At 37.6% G+C, this 24,716-nt stretch overlaps 1 protein-coding gene across 1 annotated transcript; it reads right to left on the bottom strand.

Annotated features, from left to right (window-relative positions):
- Window positions 1–2,997: 2,997 nt before the first annotated feature.
- LOC124168957 (probable cytochrome P450 301a1, mitochondrial) lies at window positions 2,998–24,709 on the bottom strand. Its single transcript, XM_046547378.1, has 11 exons — window positions 24,253–24,709; window positions 20,995–21,230; window positions 17,001–17,247; window positions 16,794–16,910; window positions 15,903–15,979; window positions 14,024–14,225; window positions 11,753–11,918; window positions 9,208–9,377; window positions 7,554–7,632; window positions 6,558–6,806; window positions 2,998–4,931 (listed from the first exon to the last, which is right to left on the bottom strand). Exons 2-11 carry the CDS (start codon window positions 21,215–21,217, stop codon window positions 4,818–4,820), a joined length of 1,644 nt encoding a protein of 547 aa, XP_046403334.1. The 5' UTR covers window positions 21,218–21,230; window positions 24,253–24,709; the 3' UTR covers window positions 2,998–4,817.
- Window positions 24,710–24,716: the final 7 nt, after the last annotated feature.

A 24,716-nucleotide genomic window follows, 5' to 3' on the forward strand; every position in this document is an offset into this window, starting at 1 on the left:
ACACCGTAGAAATATACCATCTGCAGGAACCTTTCAAATATTCATGTTTTTTCAAATATTCATGAAAATATTGACGATGAGAGGAAAACAGCTGTCAACGATAACGGGATTGTGTATGATCTTAGGTTTCCCCGGCGTACCAGGTGCAGAAAAGTTTCTCGCGTTTTCCACCGGTTGATGTTTTCCATGTCTCCCGACGTTTCGAGCAGCGACTTGATTTTCATCCTCAGGGGATCTTCCGAACATCAGAACAACAAAACTGGCGGGAAAAGCACAGCACGCGTGAGCCATTCAGGTTACACCTGACCTTGGATGGGTGTGTATATATACTTGTCAGTCGAAGACTCAACGACTGAAGAGCCCACTGTGCGCTGAGCAGTCGAAAAGGATGTCCAAGGATGCTGGCCATCTGTTCACGTTGGTTGGAGCGGCATTCGGAAGATCGATCCCCTTAGGATGAACAGCAAGTCGCTGCTCGAAACGTCGGGAGACATGGAAAACATCAACCGGTGGAAAACTCGAGAAACATTTCTACGAATGGGATTGTGATTTTCGAAAAAAATTAAAAAACGCATCTTTAAGGTAGCATTCCGATGATTCTTTTATTTTAGCAATTTAAAATTTATCGTGTAAAAAAATTGATTAATATCCAAAAGCCACTTGTCAAGGTCAGACCTCAGACGCATAATCGCTGATAGCAAATGGATACCATTTAGGCGCCTAGAAAAGTAATACAAACCCCTACCCCAAAAACAACGACCTGGGGAAGGAGCGAGAGTTTCTCTATGCGGGAGGTATTCTCCATCAGTGGCGCAGCGAGGGAGGAGGGGTTGGGGGATAAACCTCCCCACCCAGAGCTCAGAGAAATATTTAAGTTTAATCCATTTAACTTAATTGGATTGATATTAATTATAGAATAGTGTAAGAATTGATAAAATATCCCTCTAAAAGCCGTAAAACTTTTGAAACATTTATCTGAAAAATTTACGGGGAGAGCCCCCGTACCTGCCGTTTACCCTGTCGGATATTCCACACTCTCAGACCCCCAGTATCAGTTACGCCTAAAACCCCCCTACCCTTAATTCCTAGCGGCGCTCCTGTTCTCTAATACGATGAATGCACTTCAAACGCCTCTTATTTGTAAGTAATATTAAGAGAAGAGAATATAACTTTATGTTACCATACATTTCAATGGGTTCGTGCACAATTTTTATAAAATTGTCCTTTATGACAGAGACTGATAACCAAAGAGATCCATATTCTTCCATTTTTAGATCCGTCGCCTTCTTCGCGAGATCCACTTCGGGAATAACCGCCGAACTTAACCCTTTCACTAGTAAGTTGATGAAGCCACGAGATTACGCCGAGCGGCTGATCGCTTTCTCTTCAACCTTGTGCATAGGACTGACGCGACGTGGTTCATTAATTGGCTTTTCCTGCGGCATCATCAGCAATCTAATGCCGTCACCAGCTCTTGAAAATTTGGAGACAACTCTCGCACTTTCTGAATTTAAACTTACGAGAGATGTAAATGGAGATGTTTTTTATCCATTGCTAACTTATCTTCCTTGCCAAATTCGTTAAATTAAGCATTCGGCATAAGTGAACAAACCCCATAACGCTTTAATTCCTAAATTCTAAGTCTTTTCAATGATATTTTCAATTTTCCATGGACAGAGCGGGAGATGCATGTCTGACCCTCGCGATTACCCCTCTCTCTTTGTCTCTGAAGAGGGAAACTCGAGTTTACACTAACACTAATTAGTCTATGTTATACGAACTGTTCCAATTTTCCCTTTCCTCGATTCTTGTACAAGCTGTTTGAGGCATGAAATATGACCATATTATATTCCCTTGCGCACCAAAATTACAAGGGCACTGAAATATTCTCTGTTACATGCCACCAGTAGCGTAGCCAGGATTTGGATACCGGTGGGGGGGGGGGGGGTACGTATTTCGGGACCTTTGCGGGGATTTATGGAAAACACCCCACGGCAGAGGGTGGTCCGAGGATTGTAAAAATTTTGGTATTTTTGATGCTGGAAATGTGATTTTTATTACTCGAAAACAATAATGTTGCACGAATATTTATTATTGAGACCTCTTACACGTTTTTGTCGCCTCTTTTAAAGGCTCAAGGGGGGATGTAATCCGGAAACCCCCTCGTGGCTACACCACTGCATAACACAGGGGTTGATGGTAATTTCACTGTTTTCTCTTGATTCTGTCTTGTTCATTGGAATCTGAAGTGAGATTATCAAGTGATATCAGCATCTATCCCTACAATAATGGTAGTCATTGATTTACAGCATATTGTACGTAAACCTAAAGACATAGGTACATAAGTTGACACTGATTGAATTATTCCCATCCGTTTTCATTCCAATTAGTTAATCCCGATTGGTTGCAATAGGGGTGCAGCAAGGAATTAAGGCAAGGGGGGTTTTAGGCACTACTAATACTGGGTGTCTGCAGGGTTAGCGGGAGGGGCAGGGGCCCTCCACAGAAATTTTTTAAGATAAATGGTTCAAAATGGTGATTTACAGCTGTGTGAATAGTTTGATGTTTTATTTGTTTGGCATCCGTCCCACTAATATTAGTTACAAAATTTGTCACATTAAAATATTTTTATAAAAAAAAATTCTGAGCTTTTGGGGGTTTTATCCCCCAAAACCCCCCTTGCTGTGCCACTGGGTTGCAATGCCATCATAATTTATTCTTTTTGAAATTCTTCACCCCCAAGTCTCACAATGAGGCCTCACATAGTCATCAGTATGAACATTTTCAAATGCAAAAATTACAATACCATTGCTGACCAATCTGAATCAACCGTTCTGAATTAGGAATAATTCTGATTAATGTCTCGCATACCCCCATGAGAAATCTTTGTTAATATTTATACCTAAGCATAAAAGCAGACTTTGCAATTATAATACATAGTGTGTTCTACATAATTTAGGGATCACAGTGGTTAAATTTGTGTGAATAATTCAAATATTTGAGTAACATCATATAAATTTATTCATCATTTCAGGTACACAATGTCACACATTAAAATTATTATAGTTAACAATTGCAGTTAATTATAATTAGATTTATTTTGAGCTTTTTAGGAAAAATTACGAGCAAGGACGGTTTGGCATCATGAGGGCCTTTAGCTGAAAACTTCCGAGTACCGTTATTCAAGGAATAACCAGACTAGCCAATGGCATACCTTTACAGAGTAACATGCATGTGCACTTGAAAGGTGAATAGTCCGCACAGGAAAAAATTTTGCAGAAGAAAAAGAGGGCTTGGTAGTAGTGGAACACCTGTTAGGAATTGCTCCTCAGAGCAATTTTTGCACTCAGAGTAGGATAACTGACCAGTAAATGGGAGATTCAGGTAAATATTTATATACTCTTTCACAGTGGATTTCTTCAGAGGGTACTATATATTTGCACTTGTGCCTCTGATAGCATAAAAAATCACTTACAGCAAGGGGTGCCTTGATTACAATGGTTCTCCTACAGTTTCTTTTTATTTGAATACTGATTTAATCACATTAGTATATACATAATTATAAAATCAACATTTCATCATGTGATGAAGAATCAATGCATTCCATGTAAAGTAAATAACATGAACGAATAGTAATATATTTTCAGCAAGCAATCGGATTAATATAAAATTTCCAATCTATAATTTTAAGAATATAAATCAAAAAATATCAAATCAAATATTAACATTAATCAAAAAAGTACATATTATAACTCAGGCATTCAGCTAGGAATTAAGGCAGGGGTGGGGGGTTTTAGGTGCAACTAACTCTGTGGGTATGGAATACAAGAGATGTGGGTGCACTCCCCCAGAAATTTTTTAAGATAAACAGTGAGTTTTCTGAGGGATATTTTATTGATCCTTACACTATTCTATAAGTAATATTTATCCAATTAAGAGAAATGGATAAAATTTTAAAATTTCTCTGAGTTCTGGGGGGAGTTTTATATCCCAAAACCCACCCTCACTGTGCCACTGTTATGACTAACTTGGATTAACAAGGAAAGTCCCTTAAGTGTCACCATCAGATATTGTTCAAATTTTGCAAGGTGATAGAAAATGGATACTCATGAGGTGTAGTTTTTGTTTTGCCTGCCAATGCGCGATACTTTCCGAAATATTAGGGATGGAAAGTACCAGGAAAACTAACAATATGCAACCCACAGAACAACAATAGGCCAGTGCTCTTCGTCCTTGCAACGAGGTATAAGGGTCTATTGGTGTGCTGTGGATTGCATAAATTATGCCGTTTCCTGTTACTTTCTTTCCCTAATATCTTGAAAAGTATTTAGTGTTGGCACCCAAAGCAAATACTACACATCATGGGCATCCATTTCCAATCACCAAGCAAAATTTGAACAAGATATGGAGATGATACTTGAGGGACTTCCTTGTAAGGATAGATAACATTCATTCTCATATTTCAATCTGTTGTCTGGCAGAATTCATAAATACTTAAATTAAAAATAATATTTCAGGAAAGGGTAATAAAATTGCACCACGATTCCCACTCTTCCCATTAATTATGTTGTACATTTCAAATACTGCATTAAATGGATGCGGCGGAGTAAAGTCCTCGCCTCGGTCACAGGCTTGAGTCCCGCATTGGTATGATACCCCAACCTAGGGCATGGTTGTGTGTGTTAGTCCAAAGTTGTTACACATTATTTCCCCCGATGTAAAGACCTTAAATGGGCTGTTTTTGGAGTGATGAAGGTAAATTAAAAAAAAAAAAGTCCAACACCAGCACAGGATACAAAAGACAGATGCATTACTGGTTATTCCTTCCTATTAACCAGTTTAAACCGAAGAGGATCTTTTGGTGTGTTTAAGAACCCACTCCGGAACTTCATTTCACCATAGTTGTACTCGATTTTAAAGTTTCGCACTATCTGTTAGGAAACAAAAAAGGAAGCATCATCAATTCATCATGAATAAATAAATGACTTTCAGCATGTTCAGATTGTATAAAACTGACAGTTCACTTCACTTATTGTTAGCATAAACCCAAGAAACATAAATTTGGTTTCGTGGAATATCCATAATGATGCATTCATTTGATCTTGGGTAAGGGGGCATCCATTAATTACGTGAGGCATTTTGTGGGGATAGGGGATCAAGCCGATTCTCACCTCACGTTGAGGGTCGAGGCAAGTCACATGTAGTTTTTTTTCCGCAAGAAACAGGGTAAAATGTGATTCTAAACTGAAATCTTGGTAATTTTAAATACATACTAGTTAGCTAATGTTGTTAATTAATAGTGTTAACTAATAATTTTTAATTAATAGCTAACTAATAGAGTTAAGTAATCTTAAATAAAAATAATTATACATTTTGCTCTTTATAATAAATTCATAGCAATGAAGCATGTATTAATATATTCATACTGAAAATACACATTTTGAACAATCTCACAAGAGATTAGAGGGAGGGGGGAAGGGATTAAGTCAAATCTCACAATATCTCACTAATGGGGGAGGAAGAGGGGTCCAAAAATCGCCAAAATCACCTCATGTAATAAAGGGACACCCCCTACGTAGATCTGGTGGAGTCCCATTGCCAAAGTTCAATGTGCGCTCAGGGAAAGGAGGGAAGACAAACAATTAGGAAAGGAAAGGAAGGATGGTCTCAGCCATCGAGGGGTGAATATTGAATTTTTGCCAATTGACATCAGCCTACAGGCTACATTGGTATTAAAATGGTTCTCACTGACTACCAGCAGACTTTGGTTGGCTCATTAACTCAAGCAGAGTAGATACCAACAGATTGACTTTTCTTATCAGAGGCTTTTGTCAATTGAGGCTCACAAAACAAATCAAACATTTCTCTGAGAGATATAAACACTTTGTCTCAAAATCATTCCCATTCAATGCAATCAATCAATCGATAGCACAAGGTCTATTAACCAAGGCAGCCATATATTACATATTCATTAGGCCAGCCCAGTGACATAACTAGAGATACACTTTGGGAAAGGATGGGGGACCCTAGGGGACTACCCCCCTCCTCCAAGGCTCCAGGGTGTCTGGGAAAATCTTTGAAAAACGACAATCCGGGAAATACGTTTTACATCATTTTGGCATTTAAAATTTAACTCTGAGCATATGCTGTTATTATATGCCAAAATTAGACAATATTTTTTATTTTTTCTATTTTTCTAAGGTTTTGGGGGGAACTATCCTCCTTCCCCATAGCTACGCCCCACTGGGCCGGCCTTATTTTTTCAAAATTAGTAAAGACTATGTTGTCCTAGTCTAAAAGTGATCTAAAGGAAGTTTCTATTCAATTTTGTTACTCTAAAATAACAGGAACTTGTGCCAAAAGGGCCACAAGTACAATAGGGACTGTTAGAATCTAGAGCAACAGCATGAGATGAAACCATTTGTATGTGTTAAACTTAGAATGCATTGAAATAATTCGTAAAGACATACTATTTATATTTTAACTTTCCCCAATTCTTTTTTGAAAATTAACTGACATTAACCAACAACATTATTAATGAAAATAATGAATCGTACCTTGGCAAGAAGAATTTCCATTTCCAGATCAGCAAATCTTCTTCCTATGCAACTTCTCGGCCCAAATCCAAAAGGCAAAAAAGCAAAAGGATGTTGCTTTCCTTTTTTAACTATTTCAAAGTCATCTGCATTTCCAGCCATTCCTTTGCCAGGCTTTACCTTTAACCACCTTTCTGGGATATATCTTCCATGTTGAGGGAAGAATTCTTCTGAATGAGTTGAGATGGTAAATGGCATAAGAACACCAATCTGTTGGGAGAAAATGGTAGAATACACAATATTCATACAAAAAGGCTCAATAAACTGCTTGTTTTCCAAAAAACATTACACTTTAACAAAAATTCCAAGGAGGAACATGTTCTTTCAAAAATGCTTCATTAATCACTGCAAGTTAAAGAGCATTGTTTCTCTGGTAATAACTTTTACTGACATTCTAATGAAACACTCATAGGAATTCTCATCATCCAGTCTGACGGTAAATCTATTCATCTCTCCTTGTAAAAAGAGTACATATGTTTGCTTTCCTTGCATAGGATTGCTTAGCAGATGTCTCATTTTACATGACAATAGTCTGGCTATCTGAACCTCAAATTATTATGAATTTCACAACTAATACACTAATAAGCTACTAATTCTCTGCCCTTGGTCTATTGAAAATTTATCTGTGCCAATAATTTCTATACTTTCTTTCCCAATGCTCAACTCATACCCCCACTCTTTTTGAAAGACAAGAGACAGGATTCATATTCAGTGCTGTTTTTAATGCCCTTAATGACGGCAAACCATCAATTACTAATGACAATGTCCTAACTTTTGCTATTTATGCAGAGGAGAAGAAACATATGGACCAGCCCAAATTATTATGGCGGAAACTTCAAAATACATAATATATCGTTAAATATGTACATCCTCAATTTCATTCCACCTCAAAGTCTTGCCATGGCTTTTATGTTCTGCTTTGGGGTAACAAAGAAGAAGAGGGAGAAGTTCACTTACCCCCTTCGGGATTCTATAACTGGACAGCACAATCTCCTTTGTTGTAAATCTAAGATTTCCTGATATAATTGGCGATAACCTATAGAATATGAAAACAGCTCTTGGTAAATTTCTAGTTCACTTGTTAAGATAAAATTTTGGTAAACATGGAACAGTTATAAGAAGTTTCAATCATATCCTATCAAAGACACTGATTCCAGATATGATCAAATTCATAGATTGATATTCCACTCATGCCAAAATATTATCAGGTAGTTAGATAAAAATAAATAATGCAAACAGCTACATATACATTCACAAACGTACAGTAAATAGAATTACAAGGGCTGTCCAAAAAGTAACAGACGTTTTGTCATGGCGCGGCAGTGGGCGGGAGTAGCACCTCTATCTTGACATCAAAGTGTTTTTACACTCTGTACAAAACCAGCCAGGGTATCTTGAGCATCGTGCTTATCATAATTTGTACACAGTGGAGTGTTAAAAATACTGCTGCATTTGAAAATCCTGCCAGTTGTTAAGTGCTACCTCTGACAAGGTTTTTGTAGGCAAAAGTTAACAAATCCATTAAAATTTATCGCCAGATTTGCGATGTGTACAGTCAAGGAATAATCACTCAGATAATTGTTAACTAACACATGCAATACAAAACAGGCATCAGGGAAAACTCAGCAAAGTAAGTTTTGTTTTTCCACGACAACACTTGTCCACACACAGCCAATTGAACCCAAGACCTCTTGGATGGTTTTGGATGGAAAGTTTTCAACCATCCGCCATACAGCCCGCATTTAGCATTAAGGGACTACCACCTGTTCCCAGATATCAATAAGTGGCTCACTACAAAATGATTTCACACTGACAATGAACTACATGCCAGTACATATACCTAAGCCAGTGTTTGAACTCACTCGCGACAAAATTCTGCAGAGGGTATTTCAAAAACTTGTACCACGTTATAGTAAATGCCTTAATTTAAATGGCGAGTATGGATAAAAATAGCCAAAGAGTTTAACTTCAAAATGTACATTATAAAAATTATTTTCACTTTGTTTATTTTTTTTTATTTCAAACCATCAATTAATTTCTGGAGAGCCCTCGTAAGATAACACAAGGTTAAAAGAATAGGCTGAATCCATAGCAAGAGTACCATAACCATAGAGAAATTTTCAGGAAATGGGCTAGCATAATGAGCGTAAGCTATGAATAAAGAAAAATAAATATTTCCACTAACTCGCCGTCAGAAACAAAATTATTAAGCCTCCAGTTTAAAGTTTGATAGCAAACAAAAAACAATGTACACATGAAAATTAACTCCAGGAAGAGAAGGCAGTTGATTTTTCTAGAGATAATTCATTTGTAACAACACTTATTTACACCCTTGTAATTCCTTTTTTACATGAAAAAAAATTTCTAGCACTTTCAAACAAAGTGACATACCTTTTATGAATACATACTTGGATGATGGCGTATTCAAAATAAATTCTTTGGAGTAAGTTCAAAGGTGGAGTTTTGACACTAATTAATCTTAAAAAAAATAACTAAAAATCTACAAAATTTGAGGCATGAATAACTTTGCTTCTATTCAAGTAAGATTTTCCAGCAAGTTCAGTTTATACATGTATGTATGTGTTTTTCGAAATACAGGTAACCAACTCACCTGGCACTCTCCTTCAGACAGGCCCTTAAAAATTTCATTTCTTCCAAATTTTGCTCCGTGATTTCACTTCCCTTTTCAGGAAGAAAACGCTTTACCTCTTGGAATAGAATTTCCTGTTTTTCTTGATTTTTGGACAACTGATACATAGCCATACCAATTGAATATGAAGTCTAAAAAAAAAAGAGAAATGTAATTTATACGAAAATGATCAGGTCTTTTATCTTTTTAAACACTCGAAACATAAATGTAATGATAGTTTTACTGTTTTCATTCATTGAGTGGCATTAAAAACCTTAGGGCAAATTCAGGGGGGGAGGAAGAGGAGGCAACCATCCCACCGTTAACTTTGACTTAAAAAAATGGATGAATGTGCCTAGTTCAATGGTAAAATTGAGTCAGAGTCGATTGATCTTGAATGTAACAATATTCTACTTAATACACAGAGGTGGATCTAGGATAGGTTCAGGGGGAGGGGCTAGGTTGGGGGCTTGGCAGGTAACCTCCCAGAAGTAGTGGGGGTCCCATATTGAGAGGAAAGGGGATGACTGCCACTTATTGGGATTTGTGGATGATGCCATCCCCATAATCATATTTTCACTGTTTTGAATATTGCTTTAATGCAAGTTCAGTATTTTAAATTTAATGTAAGTTCAGTATTTTAACTTTAATCATTTAAGTTGTTTGCAATTAGACATCACCATGTAAAGAGCAAATGGCTGTGCATTCATAGGCATCAATGAGAAAGCAATGCAAAAATAATGTAAAAATAAAAATTAACTATCCTAAAAATCAGTTGGAAACTTTCATGAAAACCATTTGAAACCACATACAACAGTAAATTTTATCGAAATAACTCACCCACACATACTCAATTGAAAGCAAGAAAATACTGGCACCTTCAAAGCCTCAATAACATTTGGGTCTTGAGGGTGGGAAATCTAATAAATAGAATTTGGTTTCAATAATTTGTGGCATCCTACCCCTGGCTCGCCCGGATACCAAAATAGAACCGGGGGGAGATGTCGCACAAAAAACAAAAGAAAATATATAAATCCGCGTGGATCCCTCCCGCATGGGACCTACGGGACAAACCTATGCCACTCTCTTCATGCAATTCACATAAATTAAAAATATTCCCCTTCTTTGGAAATAATTGCAGGTGGGGGGTTCCCGATTCAACCTGATGGGTGACGTTCGGGCGCTGATGCACTCGTCCAACACGCATTTACGGAAGGAAAACGGACGGGGCGAAAGGAAGGGCGAGGGATATTTTCCTTGAGGTGACCCGTGAAGGAATTAAAACAAAACACTTACTCAACACTTTCAGCGAAACAAAATATAATTCAAACAATAAGGTTGCATATGACAAAACAAAAGAAACCCTCTTATACACTAGTGAAGTATGAATTGGTGAGAGCAATTTATGAAACATCAATGATTAAAAAAAAACATAACAATATGACTTGATTTTCAAGATGAAAATCGGAATAGCAAATGATAACAACAAAATATAGTTCGGTTGTGAACACGTAAATAATGATACACTTTTCAATTATTTCTTGACGGGGGAGGTAAATGAAAGTCCATCCCAACGAATGTTAATTTTGGTGCGAATGTTAATTTTACTTTGGTGATTAATTTCACTTTCACTGAGTAACGGGTGCGTTTCGTGACTGTCTGTATTGACACTTGGCAGAAGACAAGAGGGGGCTTTTGGGGGGGGGGGGGGTATAGTTGCGATCTTACTTTATCGCTGTCCGAGGTTAGACCAGATTGGATCCAACAAACTCTCGTTCCATTTACTGCACTCCTTTCTCCCTTGTTGGAGGAAGCTGCATCCGGAACGGAGGTAATGCGTCCTCTTCAGCTGGTCCTTGCTCCTTCGGACATGGGGGGTCTCTTATTTCAGACCAATCAGTCTCGTGATCTGTTAGGCCCCTCGTCTTCTCTGCCGTGTGTCGCACCCAAATTCGGGCATGGGCTCCGCCCGACATTCACTTCAAAATTATCTTGCTTCTTCTACGAGAACCACCTTTTTATAATCCCCCCAACTTGGGATGGGGTAACGCACAAGGAAAAGGGAGGAGGAACACGCCATTCATGGGAAAAACCCGAGTTCCCCTCCTCCCACACACACTCACACACAACCTTACATAATCGGCATAACCACATTCATCCCCACTTACTCATTCACGCTTTTCTCCACGGGCCGTGGTCTGGGAGGGGGTTTGGGAAAGTTCTGTGGAATGGAGCGGGTAAATGGTAGGGAATAAATGCGCCGAGTAAAATGCACTTCATAATGGGGTCTGAACCATTACAAATTGTGACAATAATAACATCATTTGAGAATGAAACCGAGTCTGAATAAATGATTTCATGGTGAATTTGTTCAAAAATAAGCTGCATCCCTTACATATGTGATGCCAAAAAGATCATCTAGGTAGAATAAGCTTTGAGCAATGCTTGAACTGCAAGTGCCAAGAGTAAGAAACCAAATACATGCATGAGAAGTGTTCGAATACAAAAGAGAAGGAATTTTTCTCACAGTATCAACTCCACCAAACAGCATGTCTTGAGCCATTATACTGGCAAACTCAGGATCTCCACGGGCCAATAACCTCTCAAGAACACTGGGTTCAGCGTCACTGGTGCCTTCGGGCCCTCGTTTCCTCAGTCTTTCCACAGCTTCCTCGACATAACGGTTTGATATTCTAAAATTCAATTCTGCTATTAATTCTATGTTAGGGAGGAATGCAAAGTTTTAGGAACAGAGAATTGGAGGAAACAGATATTTAGAGAAATAATCAACAATAGAAATAATGGCAAATATAAAACAAGCATACAAACTCACAACATCAATTATCGATGGAATTCATCAATATCCCTGAAGACAAAGTAAAAAATTGGTGAGAAACTGGTCATTTTTTTGGGGGGGAGTGGTTTATCACTTTCCATGGCACCTTGGTGGTATGCAATACCTCTCAGCGAGTGATTTAGGTCTAATATGAGTAGTGGCTTTCATATATTCATCGATTACTTTTAAACAGTTTTTTTTAAGATGCTGTAATAAAAATTACATTGGAGAGCCACCTAAAAGTTTGCTATCTTCAATTTTTCCAGAAATTGTGGGCTGGCAGTCCCCTCTTCTAAGCACCACCCCCTTCCCACCCTCAATTCACTACTGATCATCACCTAATTTATTTGATCTTAGTACAGCAGACTCCCGATTATCCGCCCGACGTATATCTGTGCATAATTTTCACTCTCGCTAAATTGATTGATTGATTAAATTGATGCAAAAACACCGGAATTACTGCATTTGAATACTAGAATACACCGTGCTTATTATTTCCATTGAAATCCCCATCCAAAAACAGAAGCAATCATGCGCTAGCTGCATTCACTTCTTGTTCCTGTTTCCCAAGCCTTACAGAGCACGCTCGCGCTCCGGGATCACAGATACACATCCCGCAGCAGTTGCAACCCGGGCAACTTGTGTGAGACGCGACTACGTGGCATGGTGCCTGAAAGTGTTGTTTCCATTTTCATGCAGTGGTCTTGAAGCATTCATGTAAACCACTTTTCTGTATACGTGATCACACAGCCGCAAATGCATGGTTTTCGAAACCAGTTCTTATATGGAGCCTTAATAATATGAGTAAAACTAGTTATCGCCGCTTAAAAGATCGCGGTGTGGTGAAGAAATCTCTCAATAAATCAGAGAAGCACTCTAAAATAACATAATAAATGCATAATTAATAACACATTGTTTGTTTTACATGAGTTATAGACATTTAAGTGAAAGTTTGGGTTATCCATTTTTTCCGTTTATTCGTGCCGTCTCTCCCCATCATTACCCCGGATAATCGGGAGTGTGCTGTAATTAGATTTTTTTCCTTTTTTATCTAAACTAAAAATATATAATGGTAGCAGATAAAACTATAAGATGGAGTTCTTGCCGAACTGGCCAACCGCATACTGATAAACAGTATCTAAGAATTTAAAGTCGTTTTTTCTATCAAACCTAATATCATATGGTATTAATCAAACATCACAAAGTAAATAAACAAGTCATGAGTGACCATCATCACAGCCTTCTAACTTCAGCCTTTTTCCTCTACAATGCACTTCCCTTCTCTAAAATACCATGATTGTCTTTGCGCTTTCAGTAGCTCAAGCTAAGACCTAATCCACAGACTACCATGATAAAGGTGACCAGAAGAGGAGAGTGCAGGATTCTGCAAATTAGAAAGTGCAGTGGTAGGGCTGAATTTATAACCTGGACTCAGTACCATTCATCACACTGTAAAATTGTTTTTTACATAGACAAAAAACAGTAACAAAATACATATTATTCAAGTTCAATAATACATACATGTTTCAATTTCTGCTCTCAACTTTTGCAAAGAAAATTCCCAGTGTTTTTCATGGCAAGGAAGATGCATAATTAACTCTTTATATCAAAATTGAATAAAATTATAGGCTTGTTTGCAACAATTCTTCTACAGCATTACCAGTTTCATTTGCATCTTTCAAAACAAATGCAATTCTTTTTTTTCCAGGGGTTTAATCATCAGTTAAGATTGCAAATATCTTTTTGATTAGCTGTCAATGCTAAAATGAATTGCTACAAATCAGTCCATGCCATCACGATAGGATTTCAAATTCGGTAGAAAACGAAGTTTTATAATACAATGATATTTAAAGCAAAAACAGTTAAAAACCAATATACTTTACGATTTAAAACATTTTTTAGATCTTATTATTTCACATGGGGTGAATAGATCTAATGGTAAACAATGATATCGATACTCACTCCAAGAAAATATCAAGTTCTTGAACAAATTTTTTCCATGTTGGAGTAGGAAATATCTTCCAGATGGGGGGACCAATTTCCAAGTAGAAAGAACATTCAAAAAATGTTCCCACTGCATCAATCATCTTCTGTGGTTCTGATTCCTTTGGCAGGTTCGGTACCAAACAGCCAAGTCGTGTATCCAAGGCCACAAAAGCAATGGCTAGAAACAGAGAGTCGAGTTTTTTTTACACTAGCCAAAGATACCTCATTATGTACTAAATATTTGATACATACTTGCAACATAGAAAAACAAAATGGTAAGGGAAAAAAATGTTTCTTAGTAAATACATCCAATGAAAAAAATGTCAAGTTCTGCATTTTAGGACATGGCAGATAAACTAATTCCTTAAACTTTACGTATCACACTTTACGAATGATGGATCTTAATAAATTCTCTAAATCGAATGTTTTCTCATGTAATGTGGCATTTTTTAGTGCATCTCCCCAAAATTTTTGGTAAACCCCCCGAGAAATTCATCCGAATATCCTACAAACTTATCCACAGAACTTCTCCCACAAAGGACTTTTCACGCTAAGGATTTTCGCATAACGGGACTAATTCGCAAAGGCCTTTGACTCAAAGGCTTGGAGACACTAAGGCTCAGACCCCTAAGGTCTCGGGCCCCCTGTCTCCAACCCCCTGTCGCCGAACTCTGCCATCCAAACCGGCCATACCAGGAGTTCATCACTAAAATAGCAGTCACACTGATAAATACCTGGATTTGAAAATCCAGGGGTAAGTTGAAGCTGAGGCTTAATCTGCGGCTTGGAGAAACAATTAATCCACTTTTCACCTATCAAAACTCTCTCTCCCTCCAAGACCTCATCCAACCATGTTTTTCCCCTCCTTTATTACCAATTGCCTGGCTGAACGTCTATCACCCTACCTGGGAACTGACACCACCAAGAAGATTGTGGAGAAGGAGGTCTTCCCTGCTGACTGGCGTGTGGGGCTGGCTGTTACCTCACCTCCAAAATTACCTCCCCTCCATTGAAGGTGGATTTCCCCTCCTTCCACCACAGTACATTTTGTCTTTAAGTGTCTAGGCCCTCCTTTCTTGAATTGACTATCGTCTGAGTAACATCAGTAAATCTTTGACGCAGATTCTTAACATAGTTTTCAGTGCTGACACAATCACCATTGTATCTACTTGGTTTTTTGTATGGTTAAGGTTCATTTTTGACAATATTAGTTGCTAATTGCCATTATTGAAATACTTATTATATTGAATCTCAAATATTTATGCCTTAAAATACAAGTAAAATGAAGTTGACATGTACTTTTGATACAATTGTTCTCTCATTTATTATTATTCTTGTCTTTATGGAATTTTTTCCTCTGAACCTGATCAGTGGCAGATGAAATTACATACATAGTTCCTTGGGTTTGGGCTTTAAAAATTGCCAAGATTTTAACAGCGTAACATATCAGTAGATTGGATGCAAAGCAATGCTTGCAACCCAGAAATATATTGGGGTGCTTGATAATTACCAAAATATTATCCACAATTTATATAAAAGCCAAGAAGCAATGAAGAAAATCTGAATACAGCTACAAAGAAGCAACGATTAGGAAAGGAGTGAGACAAGCTCTGTCCCCGTAATTTTCAACATTTTCACTGAGATAGCTGTACATAAAGTAAATACGAAAGCCCCAGAAGTGAAAATCCACTGTCAGAAAATTAATATGCTTAAAAATCATCCTAAAAATTCATAACTAGTTCACTACATCATGAAAAATCCATCTCTACCATTGTTTACTGAACATCACCAGTCCAGCTTTCAAACCATTCAATATTTCATACTTGAGACAGTCATTTCATTAAAATTTACTCACACTCAATTGACCACTTGAAGAGCTCATTGATGAAGTCAGCAGGCATTTCATCTTTGCTGTCCTTAAGATTGTAAAGCCTGAAAATAATATAAGTATGCGTGGGAAGTTATTTATCTTTTATCATTAAGTTACTCATTAAAACCAAGGCAACCCATCATCATAATCACAATGAATTTAATTCCTTGAGCCTCACCACACTGAAGACTTTGACTTAATCCATTTGTAGGGTGCATACATATTTGTGTTTTACCTAGTGTTCTTAAAAATGTCATTTTCCTGTGAAGAAATGAAGGCCATATACCGATTATTTAATGGAGACTTTTCCAATATGTCGTCAATATGCGGCAGCACATTGGAAAAGTCCCTATAAAAAACATGAATTTGATTAAATAATGGTGCTATGCAGGAGTGTGCCAATTTGAAGGCAGCAGCTAAAGAAAATCTAGATCACAGAAATGGACTTCAGTGTTCCGTCAAAGTAATTCTAAAACTTAGATACTTATGTATACTTTTTTTGACTACATATGGGATGACACGTAAGGATTAGCAGGATATTAATAATTAATGCCTATAAGATAAATTAATATATATCATGCATAAAAGTTAGAGATGAGCGAATAGTATCCCCGAATACTCAAATACCTCAAATACTAGAAAGGATTCGATATTCGAATTCTCGAATAGTTATACTAAAGATACCGTCTCGAATACCTCGAATACTTTGAATTTCGCATCATACACTGTCGCATGCACGTCGTTGGTAGTTGACTCGGAAAACTGTAGAGAACTGTAGTCGTGCAGTAGAACTATATATCACATTCATGGGAAATGCAAGATGCCTATGCTAACTTAGAGCAACATTTTTCAAATATTAAACATAAGCGTCATTACCGATCAATAAATTCCTGAGCAACATTGCCAATGGGTTGGATGTATCTTTTTGATATCCTAGGCTGCAGCATTGGTTGATTTGCCTTACTGCGGGCCAGAAGCCATTTCTCTCCATCTCTGAAACAGCGAATTGGTTAATGTAAGTCACATGCTACCAAACACAGAATGTTACAATGTTAAAAACTGAGGGCTAAAATTTGTTCTTACTCTACTAATACACCACCTCCATTCTTATAGAAATCTTTCCTTACAAATTTACGGTAATAGGTCATAGCTTGCAATCCTCTCCGCACAGGGCATTGACCTTCGTTTCGAAAAGTTGTCTCAACATCATCTGGGTGGAAGATGAATACAAGATCTACTGGCCCTGTGAATCCACGGAAGCGAGCTATGTTTCCATATTTTTTGTGAATCATTCGATGCATTTCTTGAATCTCCCTTCCATAATATTCTCCTAAAGTGCAAAAGACATGATAAATAAGGTAGGTAAGAACTCTAAAAATATAAAGCATGCATGTACCCCATCACAGATTTTTTACTTGGTATGTATAAAAGTCTACAGCATAAGTCAACACCAGTAATAAGTTTTTTTTTAATTCTTTCTTATAAAATTTTGGGACTTTATGTTAAGCTAATTTTTTTTTAATTTCATGACAGTGAATTACTAAAAAAATGAAGGACAGGAATCATAATTTTAATTAGATTGAGCTGATGCCCAAACTTAGAAGATACTATGTTTGGATAATGAAAAGTCAACATGAATGCAAGCTTCCAGGTTCTCCAGCCACATCGGTCAACGTAATTCTCCAGCAGTTGCACCTGCGGCAAAGTGCCACACATTAAAGTTTATAGGCTCTCCGTTTGATGGCATTTATAATGAATTCCTGTGTCCCCATATATTTTCAATAATATTCATTTTCAATATAAGAGGCAGTATTTCTGATATTTGAATCAATTATCCAGTTAAGGTCTCAGCAGTGGTTTTGGGGGATGAAACCCTTATTTGGTTCAGTATCACTTATAGAATAGAGTTAGGATTAATCAAATATCCCTCAGGAAGCCGTAAAACTCGCAATTTTTAACCATTATTCTTGAAAATTTTCTGGAGGAGGCCCCCCACAACTCCTGCCTACCCTGGTGGGTATGCAATACCTCCACACCCAAAAGTATTAGTTGCACCTAAACCCTCCCCGCCCCAGCCTTAATTCCTGGCTGCGCCCCTGGGTCTCAGTTGGTATCGAAGAGAGACTGACGAGTCAGAGAGAATAAGAAGCATTGCTTGATGAATGACATTATAAATATCACCAGCAGTTACATTCACAGCACAAATATAGTGGGTCAAAAATTGCATCCCAAAGATGTAAGAAAATGCTAATGATATGCACTGTTATCAAGAGAGAATGTAAGACAAAAGCAAAGATAAACAGGACCCAGTGGTGGATTAAATCTTTCGGGCTGAAAGTCAGCAGTAGCCAACAAGCATTTTCACATGCTAAAGACCTAACATCAGCTCTAACTTGCGTGGATTTTTTAACACAAACAAATGGACATCCACTAGAGCCAACACAAGGGAAGTGACTGCTGAGGTAGCAATGGTCGTAGGTATTCAGGTCCTAAAAGAGACCCAGATTGACGAGACCTCAGTGCCACTCATCGGTAATTGTCCCCAACCCTCCCACTCATTTATGATCCTACTCACTGAAGAAATCCATTGTAAAGTGGTTATATTGTCGATGGCTTTTGGAAACAAACATTTTGTGGCAAACTCCATTTTTTTATATTTTAAAATGAATTCTTTGTCTATTATGTGCGTAAGCAATTTTAAAATGAAATTTTAGCATTACTATTAATAGACTTCTGGAGTTAGAGTCTTAGTGCCTTGTGTTTACTAACTTTGTTATTATCAACGCCAGAAATCCATATAAAAACTTTTCAATGCTTAAGAACTTTTAATTTTCTTAAGGCCTGGTTACACAGTGAATTAACCCGTACGGGCTAATGTATGAATGCGTGTCTGTTTGCATGTCTGAATTCATGGACGTTTGCATGAATGAGGAGCATGACTGAGCGGTTACACGGTACATGTGTTCGCACAAGTTTTCACACATTTTCTCGTAACGTGAGGCATTTAGTTTTTGTTGCCACCAGGTGGCTCTGTTATGAGTTCAACTTGTGCGAATGCATGAATGAAATTAGAACATGTTCTATTTTCCGTTCATGCGTTCATGCATTTGTACATTTTGGGATGGTTACACGGTGAATTTTTCCGTTCATTCTCGTGTTCATACATTTAAACATTAACCCATACGGGTTAATGCACCGTGTAACCAGGCCTTTACAGAAGTGTAAATTATTGAAAATCAAAAGCATTATTTGGTTTCAAAACCACACTGGCAACACAAAAAGTTAAGTGTGAACTCATGCTAAGATAGTGTTAGAGGGTCTAGTCCAGTGGCCAGGGTAATGGTTGGGCATCCCGTTGATTTAGGTCCCAAATCGGAGGGACGAGAATAAGTGGGCAATTCCTCCCCTAAAAAGAGCTCTGTACAGAGAGGTTTAAAATATTCTTATGCTACTCGTAGGACAGAAAGCATTTTCTTCTCCTTGGCAGCGGTAGAAAAGGGTTGTGGGGATGGGAAGGGAGTTTGGTTGCTCCTTGTAATTTCAAGAAAAATTTTAAAATGGCAATCCTTATGGACGCTCCCCAATGAAATTTTTTATTTCACCAACTAAAAAAATAATTATAAAAATTATGAATATCTCTAACAGAAACTTTTCCACACATATCAGACCTTAGACACATTATCGCTGAGTAGTATAGCATACCACCAAGATGCTGTGGAGTGTGATGGACCCTCCCCCCCCAATTGGTCTCAATCCATCCCTTATAAGACTATAAGAAATTAACTAAGATGATTAGCAGTGAACTTTCAGAGTCAAACTATAAAATATGCAACTGAAATCCTTCAATAGCCTTTCTTCATCAAAAAACTATCTTCAACTTAATGATATGAATGCAATTCGAATTTGCATTAAAATTGCAGCAGGGAGCATTTGTGGGAGTGAATTTGGTACATCCACCAGAAAAATTACGGAGACATCAGTTTTAAATGCCATCCTGAAAGGCCCTCCTGAATACAGAACCAAGATGGCTTTTGTAACTACATATTGTCTCCTAAGCCAACAAATTTGGCTGAGGAAGACAGAATCTTACACTCATCACAAACATCAAAGCAGAAGCTTATGTAAAAATATGCTTACATTCAGTCGAAAGCTTGAATTCATGCTTTCGATTGGATACAAGCTTTATAAAGAAAATTTTATCCATAAAATACAGAGACAGAAAGAAACATGCCAATCAACACTTCAGGAGCTGAGCACACCACACTTAAACCAATTTACACCCTAAACTTGGAAGAAAGCTGGTGATTATGAGCCCCTAATGTTCTGTAAAAAGTTGAAATACTTAAGTGTGAACTGTCAAATCCCTGTATCTACAAAATCAATTTTGATGAATTAAAGTGAAAACAAAATATCATTTATTAATAAATATGTACATATAAGTTAATGTACAAATTTATACATTTCCTCATTAACATCAGAAATTTATAGTTGTATTAAAAATGTTTTCATCCAGCCTATAATGAAATAAGGTATATTTTTTCATGCTTAGAAAATGATAGCTCTACTTTGAGGTTTCATATAATGAATAAATGGACTCTTACAAATACATGAACTTTATAATAATAGTATTAGCTCTAAAAACTGTTGCTAAAAGATGAATTTCTGATATTATTGAGCAAACGCATTAATATATTCCCTTTCATTTCCAGTTTAATTCAGTACAGATGACTGAATAGTTACCGAGAAACAACTTCAAACTTGGGTATATCCACTTTTTGCTAGGGCTGTAGAGGTAAATTTAGCTGAAACAATAAGATCAAATGAAAAAAAACTAGCATGTTAGAAATCACACTAGCGTCAAAAATTATTTTCAGTGATATATTTATATGCCTTGTGGTATATTCAAATTTGACAATATTCATAGCAAATGCCAAAAAATACCATATGTATTGTCTTTTGACACCATCGCTCAATGATTTCCTATGATTAAAGATACTTCATAATAGTATTCGAAATTTGGTGCCTTGAAAATTATTTTAGAAATTGTTGACTATGTTATGTTTAAAAAAAATATTACCCATAAAAGGAAGGAATCGCCACATATTCCCTATTACAGGGAAAGGTTTAGGCCCAGGAACTTTTTCATATGGTTGAATCTCAGAGTTTACTCCTTGAGTGTGCACCTCAGTTGCATACCCATGATGGAATATGATGGATGACCAAAGGTATTTCTTCACATTTACCGTTGTTTGGTAATGTAAACGCCTCATATTGTTAATTATTGCAATCCCACCGGTCATGGCCTGAGTGAATCTGAAATTAAAACAGAAAATTAATCAAGCAAACCTCTTTCCACCCACCATTGGAATGAAAAGCATAGATTTACACATCATTGAATCGCTTGGATTTTCTGAGATGTAGACATGATTATTATATCATCAACCATATGTCCCTTAATTTCTCATAAATTTTGGAAAATTCTATGTAATAAGGATGAAAGAAATCTGGATAATTTATTAACCATGCTTTGATAGGGTGTGATAGGCTCATCAGGATAGCTAGTATCCTATATCTCAGTTCTGAAATTCAATGGTGACATAAATTTCATAATGAAAACAAAAACTCTTCCATTTTCAAAGTATTACTAATATATGTGTGCAGAAATGATTTAACCCTTTAGCTGCGGGAGCGTCAAAATTTTTCTGCCACTGTGTGCGGGACATGAACGGGGAAGATATTTTTCCGTCGACCCCGGGCGTGTGTCTAGCAGGTAGTGGACCCTCATAATCCGGGACTACCCACCCTACCCCCTGACCACAGACCATGAATACAATTGAGCCCTTTCTAAGAATCATAATTGGAATTAAAATATTTGAACGTTACTTTTTCTAAATTGAATGTAAATGAATTTTTTTCCTCAAATTTGGCGAGCATGATATTTTTATGAGCGATTTGATATCAAACAGTAAAAAAAATCCATTGATTTTTAACCATATTCCTCAACATTTCAACCATACTTCAGCCGATTTGAACTTTGGGGAGCATTTGGAACGTATGTTTGGATGCGGTAGGTGAAGATAATGGATAATATAGGTTCTAATAGGCATTCTCATGAAGGTGGTCCGATATTACACCAGATGAGGAGCTGTCGAACTGGAAAATCTGACGAGTAAAATCATCAGTCCTGGACCAAGAAGATGATGCGGATTCAATGTCTTCAGCCAAATATAATGGACCACCATCGCCGGAATCATTTGCATCATCCTCATCCGTCTCAGTATCCCTGGTAGACACAGACACATCGGAAAAATTTCCGTCCTCACTCTTACAATCAGAGTAGAATAAAATATTGAGAACTTCATCCACGAGAGAAACCTTTCTCCTTTTTGGCCGAGATGGCAAATTTTCACTATCCATAGTGAAAATAAATGAAGAGATTCACAAAATGTAGTCACTCGAGTAGGTACTTGATTAGGAGCAAACATATATGTACCACCGAAACTCTGGAAAAACTGAGCAAAGATCAATAGAGCATGTGGAAAAGACGGGATATTCGAAGGGAAACCCATTCGGTGGGAAATCCAGAACGAGATTATAATACTCAAAGGAAAGAAATGTCCTTGGTAATTACGCAGGTGCGACAGACCCACCACCGAAAGTATAAGAAAGAATAACCAGTGCTTTCAAATAAGTTTCCCCGGCTAATGGACAATGACAAGATTAAAAAATTCCTAGGAAATGTAAGGATTCATTGGAATTGTTTTCTTCGTGAATGTGCCGCGGAGAGCAGAGAGACCTCTCTCTTGAAGAAGGGATAATCTGGGTAGCGCTCCCCGTGGTGAGGGTATCCAGTCCTCGAAAGACACCTTTGTGCTCTCTGCCACTAGGTTAGGTCGAGTTCAAGCAACCGCGGAAAGGATGGCAATAAAATCCTAAGGGAAGTCTGCCAGTGGTAAGAAAATCTGGTCAAACGTAGAAAAACGTTTTTCCCGCACTCACCATGCAGAACGTTTAAAAACGTTCCCGCAGCCTAAGGGTTAAATGGCCAACATACTAGACTCACCAATTGGTGAGCAAGTTAAGTGGCCATGACCATGCAGTGTGGTGTGCAAAAGCCACCTCCGGAGAAAATAGCCCATTATCAGAAACATGACAAAAAGTGTGCCATACCTATGAATATACCATACCATGAATGTACCAAGAGTGAATCTAAATTTAATATTGAAACTGCTTCTCACAAGATGCTTGACAGGATTGAGAAGATGGATCAGAGTGGAGGTTTTTGGATTTACTACCGTATTACCAAAGAGCCACAAGGAACCCACAACTGCGCCTCTCGGCCGTAGCTGAGTACACATGGAGTGGGCCACATCACAATCCCAACTATGACAATGAAAAAGTCATTGCCAATGAAAAGAGAGCCAAAAACTTCCATGCTGAATCATCACCACATCGCGAAAGCCTACTCAAGGATTGAGAAGATGGTGTACAGACTCGCGTGTTGTGATACAAAGTAAAAGTAAGAAAGCACCATGACAAAGAGTTATTATAAAATTAGCTCACAGTAGATAACTGACCCTGTCACAGTGTTCATTACGTTATCTGTTTCACTGCGCATCACAAAGCTATTTAAAACAATTATGCAAAGACAGTGAATATGCCATGACTGTATTTCCCAAGGAGGTTGTACACATACAACCTCCTTGGTAATGTAAACATACAACCTCCTTGGTATTTCCAGTCAATGGTGTTAAACTAATTATTTTATAGACTACCGTGTCGATAGGGCCAAAAAAATATATTGTGTGATGTCACAGGTTGGTATTTAATAAAATAAACGAGAATGAGCGATAAAACATACCAGGGGGGGCTAGGTTTTTAATACCGTCCCATTATCATTTCGTTCGTTTTGTATGACTAGGTATCCTTGTGCCCCCCCTGAACAAAATCCTTGAAACGGCCTTGCTTGTGCCCCTTCCAGAAAGAAATCCTGGATCCGCCCCTGCTCCTTCACCATGACTGGTCATAGTGAAGGAGTGGTATCGTTATTACCGAAGGGCCCTCTGACACAATAGCAATAGTTAACGATGCAACCACAGAGGTAATAGGGCTTATAGAAAAAAAAGCCCTATCACTTCAATTCCGCGCATTGCAACAACACCAACAAAAAATGCACAACGTAAGGTTTTATTGGCGCATTAATAGACTAAAAAGACGTCGAATATGTATGCATGGACATAGAACGCCACCAACTGGACAGCATATCGCAATGGCCATATATATATATTCGAATGAATATAAATGGCATGCCGTTTTCAGAGTGGATAATACTCACCTTAGGCTTCACCAGCACTTTAAATTTAAATGTTGCAGCCAATAATCCTAAATCTGGTATACAATAAAGTATTTATAACCATTAACCATTCTTGCTATGACTGCGGCAGATCCTTTTTTTTCTTTTCACAATATGTTTGCCAGGAAGGAGTTAACCATCGACTGTGACACTGAATTTTAACCACAAAACTAAGAAAATTTTACGAGATAAATGTACCTTGCTAAGGGGAGTGATTGACCGCAGGAAAAGTTTAGGGCAACCATGGACAAAATTATTCCGATTACTAGGTAATTTATCTCGTAGTAAACGCCTACGCATTTACCGCACTGACTCGAAAAAATATTTTGATTGAATTGTACTTCAGTACTCTCATTACAAATATCATAATCCTTTGGTTTTCATTAAAAACGAACCCTGAGTTTCGCCGTCCGACATAATTAAAATGCCGCTCTTCGCGACGCGCT

This window comes from Ischnura elegans, chromosome 1 (assembly GCF_921293095.1).
Source record: "Ischnura elegans chromosome 1, ioIscEleg1.1, whole genome shotgun sequence".
Classification (NCBI taxonomy): domain Eukaryota; kingdom Metazoa; phylum Arthropoda; class Insecta; order Odonata; family Coenagrionidae; genus Ischnura; species Ischnura elegans.